Source organism: Dicentrarchus labrax, unplaced genomic scaffold (genome assembly GCF_905237075.1).
Source record: "Dicentrarchus labrax unplaced genomic scaffold, dlabrax2021, whole genome shotgun sequence".
Classification (NCBI taxonomy): domain Eukaryota; kingdom Metazoa; phylum Chordata; class Actinopteri; family Moronidae; genus Dicentrarchus; species Dicentrarchus labrax.
The window spans coordinates 1,080,447-1,097,693 of record NW_026136715.1 but is presented as its reverse complement, the minus strand read 5'-3'; the positions used below and the strand labels follow the sequence as shown (position 1 = coordinate 1,097,693).

Below are 17,247 nucleotides of genomic sequence, written 5' to 3'. Positions count from 1 at the left end.
GCATTCACTGCACTGAAAGAAATTTCGTCGTCGTAAACCTGCAGTTTCCATGGAGACTGTCTGTTTGCTTATGATACCTGGTGTGAAGACAACTTGTCTGATTCACAAGATGTAGAACAAATGAAAATAACTTACTTATAACTCAATAACTAACTTTTAGCTTATGTTTTTTTTATTTTTTATTTAATTATTTATTATATTTATTTGTGAGTCCTGATTTTTGTCCTTTATCGTTAATATTCAATATGTTTGAGTTGTTTGTTGTTTTTATGTCTTTTACTGCAAACCAAATCTGCCACCAGTACAAACCAAGTAACCTAACCTAATGGCTCTAAAAATTATAATTTATTGCTTTAACAGGAATTATTCCTGACTAAATGTACTCTTTATTTAATTAAATAGATTAAGATGGAGTCCGAGGTAGCTTTAGTTTTTGTCCTTACTTTGGTGGCTGAGGTCTTTTGTGCAACTCTTTAACTAACTTTGAGAATTTCCTTAAGTGTAAGACCAAATAAGTAGAAAACCTTTAATACTTAAGTAAACATCTTTAGGAAACCTTAAGGAAAAGACTTAAGGTGTTTTGTGCAACTGGCCCCAGACCTTTTTCATAAAACGTACTACAGAGTTCAAACATCAGGGAAAAGATTGCATATTTCTATATAGTTATTATTAATTCCACCAGGTCCGATTTCCATTGAAATCAATGAATGAAGGTTTTTTATTGCCTGTTTGCACCGTGGGTCCGTTTTCTTCTTATTCTTTGAATTATCGATTGCTGTTGGGAATTTCAAGAAATATAACAAAAAAAATTTTGAAATTCACAACCAATCCAAACTTTAAGAGGAGGAGGAAAAGCAGTTGATTGAAATGTTTTTTTTTTTCAGGCTACATACCGACTGCATGGACTCTGCAGTGTTAAAAATCTTAACTAGTTTTAGTAAAGATACAAATACAACTTTACCTAAAACTCCTAAAAACTTTAATTTGAATGATTAATGGAAAATTCAGAAAACAACCCAGTAACCACGGAGACAGATCAGCTGTTTGTCATGACGTTAGTTTTATTGCCGTTGGTTTAGTTGGTGGTGGATGAGCACAGTGATTACAGTGACTTACAGCATGGAGACCCTCGCAGGGGTCAAAGGTCAATGAAACACAGGTGACATCATCAGGACACAAAGTTAACTCTTTCATCATGGAGTTTTTGGCTGGTGAATCGTTAACGTCGAGCCCCGAGTGTCGTTACTACCGTTAAAACAGCTATTAAGCTACTTATCACCTAATCGATTGTCTAATCTACAGTTATGGATGGAAGACTGTGGTTTACAGGAAGTCACACAGAGACACACAGTTACAATAAAATGGCCGACACTGGGATGAATGAAGTCGCCATGTATCTCAGTTTGGGCTGGAAACAGACGGGACTGAACTTTAAAACCGACCCGAAAAAATCTTAGTTTCAGCACCAAAGTCAGAGAGGACATGAAGTCAATTATTTTTGTTTCTGGAAACTCATACAGCCTGGACAGGAAATAGATGAAATGATAAAAATAAAAACTCTCTACAGAATCTCTTTATGAGGTATTAGTTGTTGAAAATTTGGATTAGATTCATCTAGTTTTATATTTTCAGTTTTGTGAGATGGTTTTTACTTCCAGATTTAAGCGTCTTTTTTCTAATTTCTAAGAGGATTTTTGGACGTTTATTTGCAATGATCATCAACAGTAATAATATCCCTGTGAAGTGAAAGTAGCACTGAAGATAACAATATGTGAATCATGTTAATGTATTTAAATTTGAGTTTTAACTCAGAGAAGAAATGCCATTTCTGACTGTGGACTACACGTTTGCAGATGATACTGTACTTTATATTAGATATTATATTGTACTGAAAACATTTTTAGGTACATTTGCAACTAAATGTTTCAGCTGTATCTTGTTTTTTTTGGCTCTCTCATAGAAGGATGACTCTGATTGGACGATTGTTTTTCCAACTGAGTAACCACCCGTCAATGAGCACAACACCAGATGATTCACTCTACGAATCACGGAGAAAATAGTCAGAGGTCAACTGTCTGAGTTTATGAGATGCTTGTGAGAGTTTTTGTTTTATCATGACCTAATTTTTCATCCACTTATTTCAACACAAACCTCGGCTCTGTATGTTTTAGCATGCACGGTTTCCAGCCCAAACATGATGGGTTACCCACTGGAGGAGAGCGCCCCCTGCTGGTTCCACTGCTGCCACACCTGACCTCTGGTCAGCTTCCCAAAAAAACCTGAAGGTAAGAAAGTTTTTTTTATATGATGTAAGACTTTGATTGTTTTTCAGGAGCACCAGTGACCAATAAAGCCAGCCTGTTGTGTCAAGAAAAGGAAATAATTTTTCTCATGATCACAAGAAACCAAAAAACAAACGATCCCTTTAAGCTTCTGTACTTTTTGGAGGTTAAAAAATACTTTGGCAATGGGTTTGGCTATAAAAATCATTGAAATTATCTTTTTTTTAAAAAGAATCTACAGTAAAATGAAATAAACTTCAAAACGGCCAAACTTAAAAAACGCAGTTGTGAGTGAAAACCACTCTGTGCTGGTCTGAGAACAGCAGGAGGTTTTGGAGAATCAGACTTCAGATGGTTTTTGGGAAAGAGGCGCTCTCTGCTGAAGGAAACCGTCCGATGGTGAAGTTTGTTGGACAGAATTGAAGATCAGATTCTTACAGTTTTACCCGCAGACTGAACAATGTGATTGTTCATTAAATGTAATTTACAGTTCACAATTCTGAATCAAAGATTCTGTCACAACAAGAGGTTTTTTTTTGGCTGAAGAGCACAAAGACAGAATGACATGAAACAACATCAGATTTTTGTAATGTACATTTTCATTTTTTCAAGTTGTTTTTTCATATTTTCTTTTGCCTTCAGTGGCTGTAGATTTCTTTTTTCACCCTCTGACCCTCCCAGGCTCCCGTCCACAGATGAGATTAAAAAAACAATGATACGACTTTGCTTTAAAAAATAAACAATTCTACGTTTCTAATGTCATTTTGTTTGTTATAAAAAACTGCCTCAGGTTAGTTTTATTAGTGAAAATGAGTTATTAGTGGCACTTGAGTCACATGTGACCTCTACAACAACATTTGATCTCTAATCTCACTAGTTTCGATAAACAGTAGTAATAATCTCTGCATGCCAACACTTTAAATCAGAGTCTCCAGACCAGCCAATTAGCATCAGCTCCACTGCGGGGGGACCAATTAATGGCTTTAGGTTGATTTTCAAAATTTCAAAGACAGAAAAGAGTTAAATTTTTATAATAAAGGATGTTAGGTGCAATCGATCATATTTTACTGTAAAAGTGTAACTTTACTCATTCAGTTTGGGTTTAATTACCTTTAACAACTGCGGCTGACATGAGGCGTCAGATTTATCAGATTTTTTAGAAAGGTTTTCAGGATCACAATTTATATGTCGACAACGTCAGAAACCATGAAAACATCGTCCTGTGATGTTGAAATATTTTGGAGCTTTTGGCTGGTCTGGTGCTTCCTGGTGAGTGTTGATGGTTTTGGCTGGAAACCTGGATTCATGTTGAAACCAGAGAGTTTGGTTTTTTGGTCGGTTTTCATCCTCACATTTTTTCTTTAATTGACTCGAATTCCGTTTTTATTTTGCCGCTTTTGAAATAAACATTATAAGGAGACAGAATGGCTGACTGAACTGACTTGCTACTCCTTTATAGTGTCTGGAAGCTCCCACTGGCTGCTCTGATATGTAGTTCTTTCCTCCTGCTGTAATGTCTGTCCAGGTGGACCGACTCACCTTATTGAGGTAGCTGTTCTACTGCATACTGTTCAGATGGTAGTGAGCGGTTTATTCTCCACTTAACTTCCCAGACAGAGGGTGCCTGGTTAGCTCAGTCGGTAGAGCTGGTGACCCATGTACGGAGTTGCTGCAGCGGCCCAGGTTCGAGTCTGACCTGTGGCCCTTTGCTGCGTGTCATCCCCTCTCTCTCTGCCACCCTTTCTATCTTCAGCTGTCACTATACAATAAAGGCAATAAAAGGCCAAAAAAATAACTTTAAAAAAAAAAACTTCTCAGACAGAGCAGCCGTCATCACACACTCATTATTTAAAATGGCAGTCGGCAGTTATTAAGTCCTAAAATGTTTTTATCTTCACTTTTAAACATACCCATACATACATACCCATCTGCCTGAATGTAGAATATGTGGAAAATAATTCACTATCATATTTTTGTTTCTGCTTTGAAATAATATTGAGTGTTTGAGCCGTGGGGGGGTCTGAAGGAAAAACTGATATTCAGTAAATCACACAGAGAGAAAAAAAATCTAAAATCTTCTAAAGCTAAAACTCGTCAATATTCAGCACTTTGAAAATTAGAAATCAAAAGAGTAAAGAAAAAAGATTCCCTTTCGTAGTGTGTTCAGAGTCACACGAAGCCTCGACAGCCTTAACATCACTGCATCGCAGCAAACCCGCCAGAATAAAAGCCCCGCCCCTCGCTGCTCGTTCACATTAGCCGGTCAAACACCACTTAAAGGCCTTGCAGCACCAACGCATGTCAGTACATTTTAAATTCATTATCATTATCAATATAGAGCCAAACAAACTTTACTCTCTCAAACAAATCCATTACAGTTTTGGTTTTTATTTGTAGAATTTTGCCAGTTTTTTTATTGTCAGATTTTCAGTTTGTTATATTTGCATTGGTGTTGAAGAACCTTTAAAGCTGCAACACTAAACAGGCTGGGGAGGGAAATATTTCCAGAAACACTTCCCATAATCCCCCCTGCTGGCAGCCGCTGATGAGACATTTGCATAAAAAGCTAAAAGAAGTTTGTTTTGAAAGTCTGAATGAGACGTGAGGTAGCCTGAAGCTCGAGGTGGTAGCTTCATACGCTGCGTTGCTCGTGTTTGACGGCTAAACGTGAACAATCAGCCAGAAATCATCATCACATTTACATACTGCATCAAATATAGATAACACACATATTCAATATATATATCTTTCATACTGTATGTATCAGCAAAATAAAAGCCTCCACAAAATAAATCTCTGATTCATTTTACAATATGTAAAACAAAACACGATTTCTAACACGAGTCTTTTTAAAAGTGCTAGCAACATTATTGTACAACAATGTGCAAATGTATGTAGTTTTAGTATATTTTACATTCTAATCATTATGTTTCCCCGTGATAGGTGGATGGTGAGTGGTTGCTAGGAGACAGAGTTGTAGACACGCCCCCGCAGAACTCTCACTGGTGGGATATTAAACCAGAGCCGTACACAGGATGTCCTGTAGGGCTCTGGGTTTGGCTAGTCAACCGTACGGGCTCTAGAGTTAAGACAACGACGTAAGGCAACGCTTGGCAACAAGCTGAGTCCTCCGGCTCTCATCTCTCCACCGACTCATCTGAATGCCGCTAAAAATACGGATTCACTCTTAAAGTCATTTCAATGCTTTCTTAAAATCAGTCAGGCTGCTAAAAAAACTGGTGTCAGCACACTAACAGCGACTGTAGAGCCTTAAGGTTCGATTTGGCCAGAGAGCAAAAAGAATCATAATATAAATCACTGTTTATATTTAATTTTTTTGTGAAGTAAAAATACTCCTTAAATATGATTGATCTCTAATATGAAATAATTTTTTCATAATCTGACTGACACTTTGCGCAGGAAGTCAATTAAGGGAACTTGGGATCCATCTTATAATACCATTCAATAATGTTTGCTTTTGACCCACCTTTAAGTTTTAGTTTTTGCCCACCAAGGAAAACGTAAAGTTAACCTTAAAAAGATCCAGTAACCCAGTGAAGCTCTGTTGGTGGTTCTGGACTAAGGTGTGAGGCGTGAGGCCCAACCAGTACTGGGTTTTTTAGGCTGATTTCAATATCTAGATTTGAGAGTTTAGATTAAAATAAATCTTTAAAATGATTTATTGCATTTCAGTATCAGGGTTACTGATGCGTTTCTTTGTACTTCACACAAATTGGTCTATAAATGGATCCACCTGTAGGTCCAAGTTTTAGGGCCAGTTATTCAGTTAAAGATGAGTTTCATTAAGATTAATCCTTAATCCGTAATTATTATCATTATTATTATTATTCAACCCAGAAAACCAGTTCTTATTGTTTTACTGTCAGTTGACCCAATCTACATCAGCATTAGCTAGCTAATTAGTTTTACTAACATATCAGATGTATTTAGCTAGCTAATTATTAATAGCTAACTAGCCAGCCAACTTGCTAGCTAACGATTGACGTAGATTAGCTAGCGTTTTGCCAACATTAGCTAACTTAATATGCGACTATATATATGTCTCTTTTATCTTTTAACCATCTTGTGAATGTGTCTTTTCAGGAGGAAGTTGACCGAGGCTAGCTCAACTATTATTGGATGACAGAGCAAAAAGGGGCGGGACTTAGAAAGGGATAGCATGTAATTCAGTTTCTGGATAAAACGTCTGGCACAAAATATTCAGGCCTAAAACTGAGAACGTGAACGTGATTAAAACAATCAGCATTGACCATCGTTTGAGGAGAGTGCGATGTTCGGAGGGAGGACTTCAGCGTTAATGGGAGCGATGAGACGAGGCAGAGAAGAAGTAGAAGAGTGAACGGGTTGATATTGGCAGCCTGGAGCCCTGGTCTGGGATCAGCCCTGCAGGGCGAGTATATCGCTCCGTTTGGCACTTCAAGTCGAACCGCGGACACAGAACAAAGCCCGACCTTTGACCTGATTCTAACACAGACCTGAACCTCCTCACAAGGAGGTCAGATAGAGAACATGGAGGGGTTAAAGGTCAGATGTGTTTTTCAGCTTTTAATTTGATCTTTTCCCTTTTTTGTAGAGTTGTTCAGAGTACATTTTCAAACTCTGAGTTCAGTTTAATTCTGAACTTTGTCGAATCGGACTTTGATTTCGCAGACTGGAACTACCCAGTCAGTTGGATGCAACGAGGTTGTGATTAATATAGAAGTATTTATTCACTATGAATGGACAAAAAAAGAAGAACAACGACTGAATTCCCAAAACAACAGCAGAAAATAGATCGGAGGTCAGTGGGTCGAAGAACCACATGCTGCTCAGGACTCTGGACTGTTCTAGGATCAGTAGTAGGAGCTGGTGATTCACAGTAACGAGGACAGAAACGAGCTGTGCTGATATGTCGAAACATCCGTTTTCTGTTTGATACCGACTACAGGTTTTACAATTTAGATCAATAACCATCCAAGTGTCACATAAAGTGCTCACAAACAAGCTGAAAAGAAAAAAGTAAAAACTTGTTCAACTTGAGACCAGAGCAGAACCGGGAGAGTCTTACGATGCGTTCAGAGGTCAGTTCGGCCTCCTGGCAGCATGGTGCATTCGTTGACCGCTGGTTGTTCCAAAGCAAAAACTTTTTTTACACTTCAGTCCTGTGGCCAAACTCTTAGTTTGGTCACGTGATGATACAGAACAGAACTCAGACACCCTCTCAAGTGTCTTGACAACTAAACTGAAATTACTAATTCCAGGAACTGAACCCTGGGACGCCACCTTGCTTCTTTTCTTACATTTGACCAAAGGACTGAAGAAGTAGAAGACCATCTTTGGCTATTTTTAAACCCTGTTATGACGCAAATTACCTCTGGTAATTTTTTGGGGGGTCAGTCTGTCTGTCTACAACTCTGTCTTAATAAACAGCCATTACACACACACAGCCCATTAAAGTGTCTTAAAGTTTACATTTTTACCCACAGGTTTAAACTCTGAGCTCAAATATCACAAAATTGCAGCTAAAAGAAAAAGCTTGAGCAGCAAGCGACAGTCCCAGTGCTGTATGATGATGAGATAATCACAGGCAGTGCGTGCGTAATGGCAGTCTATCGGGTCTGTGTATGTTTGCTTGTCCAATTCGCCCACCACAAGACAAGATTGCATTGATACCCTTCGTCCAAGTTGGAGGAAGCTTGACGTCCAGCAGCGTCTTTGTTTTTGAACACAGTGAGACTCCATCAGGAAGAACATCTCTCCAGCTTTCTTCAGCCCCTCCAGGGTTTGACTAGTGTGAAAGATTTCTGCATTTCGTCCTTTAAATAGTCAAGGAGAATTCATATTTACATTTTCTTTATGAGAACCAGAGGAATTGAAGCCCTTTGCGGTTAAAGAACTCTGCTGGTTTTAATCACAAATTTGTGTCAGAATCTGGAAAAAAAGGAAGCATTTTGTTGTTGCCATAATTATAAAAACCCTCCTGAAGGGGCTGCCTCACTATCTGACTCCTTCAGTCCTTTACAGGTGTGAAAAATCTTCGTAGCTTTGGTCTGCCTGGTGGCGTTCGGAGGAGCTGAGGAGATCAGTGGATGCACGGTTAATCCGAGGAGACAACCAATGAATGGATCTGAGGAAGCCAGCTGATTGATCATTTCTAGAGTCCGTTCTGAGGTCTGGTACCGGGTGGAGGTAAATATGAAGGTTGGGTGTGTGGTGGTGAGGTGTCGGCCATCTTGTCATAGGTGGGACGGATGGAGATGAAGATGCTGTGATTAGTGGAGTCCCGCCTACATGACGCTCTCAAAGATGATGACCTTGTTGTCGTCAGTGCCAGGGGACAACGAGGTTAGGGACTTGATGTCAGGGGCCATGTACTCCAGGTGATGGACCCCCCACACTGGATTGGTCAGGTGGGCCCAGCGCTGTAACACATAACAGGAAACATTAAAGGACCTACAGATGAGATCCACCTGCCTTCATTAAAGCTGCCCTGTGGCTAAACGTTGAGCTACACGTCACCAAACTACCGGGTGTGAATCTTTCAGGATCTCACGACTCAATTTTGATTCTTAGATCACAATTTGATTCAAAAGCCTCACTTATTGAATGAGTCATGTCGAGTTCCTTCTTCCCCGAGAGATTGTAGAATCCAAAGTGCACCCAAACACTTCACTTCGATGGAGACCAGACTGGCTGATTTTTTTGCTGCTCCAGTTTAGCTAGGCTACTGACTATGAGAGCGAACGTTAGCAGCAACAAACTAGCCAGTAGCTACACTGCTTGCTGCAAAACTATATTTTCCCATTCCTACAAACTACTAGCAATTTTGATCTCACTGGAACAAGTTGCCCTTGATAGCATAAATAATATGAAAAAATCACACATTTAAATGCCTAAAAATATTGTAACATGCATCGCCATTTTTTAGAAAAGCTGCTGTGAAATCAGAGATTTTAGGCCGCAACTATCCCCCAAAAAAAGCCTGTCACATCCTGGATGAACTGGTTAAATACACAAGATTTTGTTCCCACCCATATTCTGCAAAGACGCGTCCAACAATACGTCTGATTGGTTGGTTGGTTGGTTTCGGCTTGAGGAGTGGTTACGTGATTAGAGTTATTCAAGTTATAAAACGAATAAAAACTACGTTTTTCTGTATATTTATGTTTTATTTTACATTTATGTATAAATGTATTTTTAGCATTTAGGCTAACACAATTCATAGCTTATCCTTAACTGTTGCTAAAATACCATATTTAGAAAGTCTTTTAAAGTCACCTTTTGTTTGCATTCATTCATTATTAAAGTTATATATTGTTGTGGCTCAAACACTGTGGCCGGTTGTCTTCCTCAGTCCATTATCATCACTGAGAAATGTTTCACCTTTATCCTAAATAAATCAAGTGTTTTCCTCATTTACTTGTATGTGTACATAAGAAGTTTGTAAAATGTTGTGTAGCTTATTTTTAAGATGTTAGTGTTTAGTTTCACTGTCTATGTCTACTGTTGGTGAGTGCTGACCTCTTTGAAGGTTCCCTTGGCTCTGAAGAGTTTGTACAGAAGGCTGACGGGGATGCAGAGCATGGAGGACAGAGCCAGACACCAGCCAATCACCTCGCCCCACCACGGGTACACGTACACGTTGTTGTAGGTCAGCGGTTTGTAGTTCACCAGGTGGAACAGGAAGATGCCCTGCAGAGGAGTAAAGAGGAGGCCAACGTCATGGAAAATGTCTTCAACGGGACTAAAACACCACAACTGGCACGTGTCCACTCCGAGTTGAGTTAATGAATAATATTGCGTCTACACTTCTTAGTATTAGTATGTTGGAGAGAGTTAAAAAATGACTTGTTGTATTAATGTTGTGATTTTTGGATGTTTCCCCACTAATGCAGCTTTCTTTGAATCACCTGTGTGACTCAGACAATCTTCATTGTACCTTTGAAACTACAAAATGTTCAAAGCATTCATGCTCTGTGTACATTTGATATATTACTACTATGTTGTTAAACTGTAATTACATTTGTTGAAGCAATATGACTTGTTAGGACTTGGAATTTGACTCAGGACTCAAGTGCAAAGACTTAAGACTTATTTGGAACTTGTAAACAATTACTTGGTTCCACCTCCAGCAGAATGTAAATGTATTAAATTAAGTGGTTAATAATGTTGTAATTCTTTCTGAATTTCTCATTAAAGATTGTGTTTGTTGAATGTTTCTTGAGGAAGCTAGCGCTGTACGCTAATTACTGAGACAATGTGATGGACAGTGAAGAGTTCAGAAAGCGGTGGTGTGTCTGAGGGTTTCAGGACTGGTGTTGTCTTACCATGCAGACACATGGAGTTATAAAGGACCAGCACCACTTCATCCAGGGGAATGGCCGGTAGCCAATCATACGAGCTATATCATCCATGAAGCGGTCAGCACCTGAGTCATCAATCAACAACAAACAGATGAAAATGCTGAAGCAACATATTTTAACTTCTACTGACGTGTATGTTCTGAAAAACATTGACATGCAAACTACTAGATTTCCCCCTGGGATTATTAAAGTATTTCTGATTATGATTCTGATTCTGATTTACTATGACTTACTATACTATTTACATTTTTTATGACATACCTTATCTATGACGCAGTTAAGTACAACAACAGTTTGTCCATAACATATGATGGCTTACTGTACTTACTACACTCTACTATGACATTTTTATGACATACTTATCTATGGCTTTTCATGCTTTGACATACTGCCTTATAGCACACTCTCCTATGACACAATATAATGACCCTTTTTCAATTGCATACCTTACTATGAAATTATATACTATGACTCATACCATGACATTTTTTCTATGACATACTGTACTATGACATATTAATTACAACATACTTTCCTATGGCATATGTTCCTGACATGTACAATACTTTGGCATACTGTACTATAACATACTTTGCTAAGATAAATGTATACTATGACACACTCTATTGTGACAAACAGTTTGTACTATGAGACAATATACTGAAACAGACTGAACTGTGACCTTCTCTACTGTAACATCATGTAACAAAAGTATTCACACACCTATTCTGAGATCGGACACTTCACTGATACACTTCACTATGTCACAGCATGCAAATACCTCGCTGTGAAACACTACACTGTGTGTGTGTGTGTGTGTGTGTGTGTGTGTGTGTGTGTGTGTGTGTGGCCTACCGTAGACCCAGGCAACTACTATGCATTCCCAGAATGCTTGCCACAACAGAGTCATTCCACTGGCCGAATAGTAGTCAAACAATTGGAAGACGTACATCCCTCCCTGCAGAGACAGAGACAGCTCAGTGTTTGACTTCCTGCAGCACAAAGTCAGTTTAACACTAAACTGATCAGTTGACCTTTATTGTTTTCTCTTCTCTTAAGTTCAGTCAGAAGTTCCATCTCAGAGAGGACAGTTTTTAAAACAGTATGATTTTTACATTTACAGTGTTGAGCTGACCTGTGTCACCATGGAGAGGTCAATAATGAAGCACAGTAAACAGCATATCGCCACCGCGATCTCCCTTTTGTAGCGATGGTGGTTATTTCCAGGAAACAGATCCAGAATTCCAGTCACAAAACCCTCCACCCCGACAAACTGCAGACACACAGAGAGACAGACAGTTAGTCTATCTGCACAATACAAAGACTGGATATTCAATTTTTCAATTCAATTCAATTTTATTTGTATAGCGCCAATTCATAACAGAAGTTATCTCAGGACACTTTTCAAATAGAGCAGGTCTAGACCGAACTCTTCAACATAATTTACAGAGACCCAACAGTACCACCATGAGCAAGCACTTGGCGACAAGGGCAAGGAAACACTGCCTGTTAAAAGGCAGAAACCTAGGACAGATCCTCCGGCTCTAGGTGGGTGGTCGTCTGTCTCGATTCACTGCAGACAGATCAGATATAACTTTATTCATGCCCTGGGTGGAGCTCCTGTCAATGTAAAGTACCTGTAGTGCACTTTAGATGATTATTGATCATTATATACATGAGATAATGAACATTAATATATCAGCAAACAGCTGTTCTGTATATACAGACAGAGTCACATGGTGTCTCTCTCCCTCTGCCTGTGTTGTATCGCAGCCTCTCTGTGGTTTGTTTCCATAGCCGGTCTGCTCCGACTGAAACTGCTGTTTTTATCATCTACGTCGGTGAATTAAGGATTTATTTCCACCAAACCAGAGTTGGTGATTGTTGGAAACACTAACAGAGACGCTTTTAATGAGTTTTATTTATTTTCTGTTACGATGTTATGATGATCTGAGGTAAAACGAGTGTTTTAACTATGGAGTCTGGTGGAGAGTGTTTCTCTCTCTGTAGTGAATCTCTTATATAACCTTAAACCCAGGCTCCCAGGAAGGAAGCAGTGCACGTAATATTACTGCATTCTATATGTTGGTCACCTGACTGTCCAGTCCCAGCAGCAGCAGCATGAAGAAGAAGAGTGCCGCCCAGAGAGGAGCAACCGGCATCAAACTGACTGCCATCGGATACGCAATGAAGGCCAGACCTGGACCTAAAACACACACACACACACACACACACACACACACACACACACACACACACACACACACACACACACACAATGCTTACTATACAACTACAACACTGCATTTTAGAATCTCTGCTCTAGTCAACAAAAGGTAACTTTTCTCATTTTTTCCCATATTTGCAGTTTTAGAAATTTTAATGACTTAATCATGTTTAAACAAAGATTGAAAGAATTAATAAAGAGGTGATTTTGACGAGGTCAAATGTTTCACAGTAAAACATCAGGAAAAGTCAGAAAAAAATAAACAATTTTAAAACCTATATATTTGTTTTTTCTTTTAAATGTCTTGTGAAAACTCAACAGTAGATTTATTTAACTGCATTAAGAAAATATTAAATATACAATCTGTGATACAAATGTATCTGGTTAAATATGTCCTTTAAAGCCTCACTGTAATATATAATTAATAGGTTTGTTTTCATTAGTGTTTAATCAGCTGAAGATGTTTTTATCTACAGAGGGAGCGGGTCCTCTTCTGGTGGAGTCAGCCATGTTGAACCGCCATGTTTCTACAGTAGCCCAGAACAGACAAACCAAACACTGACCGTAGTTTCTTCTACACACTCAGAAGGCTGAGCTGTATTCAGTTGGTTTCAATCTGCAGCTTTACCACTAGATGGCACTAAATCCTGCAAACTGGTCCTTTAATCTTTAAAGTGGTACCTTTGTCTGATCCAATCAGCTGCTTTTAGTTCAAACAGATTAAAGGTGCATTACAGACATTAACAGCAGAGCTTGGCCCCATGAAAGAAAGATGAGTCACATGTCAGGAGGTGAGAGGGCTTAAATAATCCTTCAGTTAATACCACACACACACACATTGTATACGTGTCTGACAGGATTCAGTAAATTGGATTTGCTTTTGTTCTTTTTGCAGCGAGATTAAAATAAAAAGATTCATGTCCTCAAGCTGCTGGGGCAACGGCGGCCATTTTCACACACACACACACACACACACACACACACACACACACACACACACACACACACACACACACACACACACACACACACACTCACACACACACACACACACATTTTTAATCTGCATTAGGTGCAGTCAGAAGTATGTTGATGCTATTCTTTGAAAAGTCTGTCTGATGTACAAGACGTTCTTCTTTCACCTCATCATAATAATACATCACTATCATAATAATACCTCACTATCATAATAATACCTCACTATCATAATAATACCTCAGTATCATAATAATACCTCAGTATCATAATAATACCTCACTATCATAATAATACCTCAGTGTCGTAGTAATACCTCACTATGATAGTAAATAATAATAAAACCTTCAGTGTGTGTGAATGAGAGGAGAAACAGAGAGCGTACAGTGAGACTTCCTTCTGTGGACAAACTAAATATAACTGAGTGTGTTTGTGATGTCAAGTCATGTGCTTCAGAGCTATTAATACACACACATACAGTCGGTTAGTGACTATACACACACACACACACACACACACACACACACACACACACACACACACACACACAGTCCTTCAGTCTTCATATGAAAACACAAGTAATAGTAGAAATATCACAGTGTACAAATACTCTAATAAGTATTAAAAAAAGTATTAAAAAAAGTATTAATGGCAGAATGTGATTGTAGTGTAAAGCACTTTGAGTGTTCAATTAAACACTATGGAAACATATCCATTGATATTATATCACAGTGAGCTTTAGAGGACCAGAAGAGCTTTGGATATCCAGTGTGAGTGAGTCTCTAACTGACCTGTGAAGGTATTTACTCTCTCCAGTAGCAGAATATGAGGAACAGCTGCTGTTTGTATGTTTTACCTGACTCAGCAACCTGTGAGATGTCAACGCCCTGCTCTGCAGCCATGAAGCCCAGAATAGAAAACACAACGAAACCAGCAAAGAAACTGGTCCCGCTGTTTATTAGAGCCAAGACGAAGGCGTCTCTGCAGGAGAGAGAGCAGGAAAAAGAAAAAAATCACATTTATTTCACATTATTGTGCAGATAATATGATTAATTCCCCCAACTTCTAATGATCTTAAAGCTTCCCCAACCTAGTGGGTATTATCCTCTCACCTCCACTTTATATACTCCATTGTTAATATTAATGTATGACTCATATAGTTTAGTTGCGCACTTAACAGACAGAGATAATGAGTAATCAGCCCACAGTGCCCAGTGAAGTGAATACTGGTCTCAACGGATCCTGTTGGATACCATTTCAAACCTCCACTTCTTTCTGAGCTGGCTTTTGTTTGGGTTGCTATTTTTGTGAGGCCCAGTTTCAGTTTCCAGCCACTGTAGGGAGGATGTTTTACTGCTTCGATGACAGTGTGAAGGTTAGGAAGTGGTCTAAAGGTCAAGGGTTCAGGGGTTCAGGGGTTCAGGGGTGAGAGAATGCATTATGTCACTGGTTCTCAAACTATGGTTCATGTACCACTGATGGTATGCGGAGGAATCTCTGAAACTATTGTTTGTTATTATTATTTGTCTTTGTCAAATTTACGTGAGCTGTAATGAAGGCCACACCCCCTCAGTTGGATGTGCCTAGCCATCTCGGAGCTGATCAATAGTTGCATAAGGCTAATTGATATCTCATTTAGTTTTCAGCATATTGGCCAATGAGCTTCAGAGGGGGCGTGGCTCAGCACATAAACAGCTGTTACTCACAGGATATGTCCATATAAGGACCTGTAAGTGTAAAAAAGACGTGTGTGTCGTACTTGTAGCAGTCGTTGTTGAAGCGGTTGTAGCTGCCCAGAGCGGTCAGAGCTCCCAGCCCGATGGCGTAGGAGAAGAAGATCTGCGTGCCGGCGTCGATCCACACCTGGAAGGAGGTCAGAGGTCAAAGGTCACAGGTGTTTGATGTGCGTCCGTCTACATTTTGTGTGAAACTAACCAATGGGCACTCAGGAAACAGCTGAGGACCTACCCATCACCTTTATTCTTTATTATACATTTATATAATATTTTATTCACATATTCCACCATTTCTGTGAATCTAAGACTTTAATAAACTCATTTTAAGAACCAGAACAATTGGTCTACATGTTTTCAGGAGAGATTTGAAGACTTTTTCAGCATTAGGGTCAAATTGTCTCTTCACACAGAGCTCTGGGACAGATAGTAGCTGAGGGGTTTCTGCACGTTTTGATATAAAACACATCAGATCATGTTCTGCAAGTCCCCTTATCAGAAATCAGAAATACTTCAATAATCCCAGGGGGAAATTATTTTTGTTATAAACTCCAGATATACAAACAACATATATTAAGAACAAAATATAAATATATATATATATATATATATAAGATCAAATGTACAGTAATAGGTCTAAATAATAATAATAGTAATGAGGTTTAAAGGTCAATTTTAGAAAAAGCCATCAGACCCCAAAGAGTTAAAGCAGCAGTGTGTAAGATTTAGTGAAATCTAGTGGTGAAGTTGCAGACTGCAACCAACTGAATCGTCTTCCCAGCGTGTAGGAGAAACTACGCCCTAGATCCAGTGTTTGGTTTGTCCGTTATGGGCTCCTGTAGAAACATGGCTGACAGAAGAGGAGCCGCTCCCTCTGTAGATACAAACAGCTCATTCTAACACTACGAGTCGAACTGCACTCAGTTTCTGACACAAGCTGACTAATGATGAGTTTTGGATCTAAAGGTTGTGTAAAAAGGTTTAATCAGAAATAAACGTGAGCACATCGGTACCTGAGCTTCCCCCAGTTTGGACCAATCAGGTTTGATGTAGTACATGATGCCGTCGTAGGCTCCAGGAAGTGTGACTCCTCTGACCAGCAGGATGATGAGAACCACGTAGGGGAAGGTCGCCGTGAAGTACACAATCTGAAACACACACAGAGGAGCAGCGAGGATACGTCAGTAGACTGCTGAGGAACTTTATACTAAAATATTCTACTTTTTACTATTTGGTACCTTTACAGATTCAGATACATTGATCCCACACTGTGTACATTTTAACCCAGTATGTATTTATAGTGTATATTTGTTGTTGTTGTTGTTGTTGTTGTTGCATATATTGTATACATAGATTTGAACAGATATTCTGTCCAGTGTGGAGGAGGAGGGACCGACAGCTGCTGGAGCCCGAGGAGCTCTGCAGGAGACAGCCCATAAACAGTCCCACCCTAGAGTTTATACACTGTTTAATGATTATAGATTATTGATTGAATCAGCTCCATATAGAACATAGCTCTAGAGTTTATACACTGTTTAATGATTATAGATTATTGATTGAATCAGCTCCATATAGACGATAACTCTAGAGTTTATACACTCTCATATTTTTGACCGTAACCTTACACCCATAACCCCTCACAGTGGTCCTTTAACTGAGAACTCCAT

The 17,247-nt window shown here is 39.1% G+C and overlaps 1 protein-coding gene across 1 annotated transcript in view; it reads right to left on the bottom strand.

Annotated features, from left to right (window-relative positions):
• Positions 1-1,041: 1,041 nt before the first annotated feature.
• slc6a8 (solute carrier family 6 member 8) overlaps positions 1,042-17,247 on the bottom strand; it is a 43,155-nt gene continuing 26,949 nt past the window's right edge. The window contains exons 5-13 of the mRNA XM_051425167.1: positions 16,594-16,728; positions 15,607-15,710; positions 14,704-14,828; positions 12,739-12,851; positions 11,781-11,918; positions 11,501-11,603; positions 10,610-10,710; positions 9,804-9,974; positions 1,042-8,704 (exon numbers count right to left, since the gene is read on the bottom strand). Coding sequence (XP_051281127.1) covers positions 8,570-8,704; positions 9,804-9,974; positions 10,610-10,710; positions 11,501-11,603; positions 11,781-11,918; positions 12,739-12,851; positions 14,704-14,828; positions 15,607-15,710; positions 16,594-16,728 — 1,125 coding nt within the window. The 3' untranslated portion in view covers positions 1,042-8,569. The remainder of the gene's footprint in view (positions 8,705-9,803; positions 9,975-10,609; positions 10,711-11,500; positions 11,604-11,780; positions 11,919-12,738; positions 12,852-14,703; positions 14,829-15,606; positions 15,711-16,593; positions 16,729-17,247) is intronic.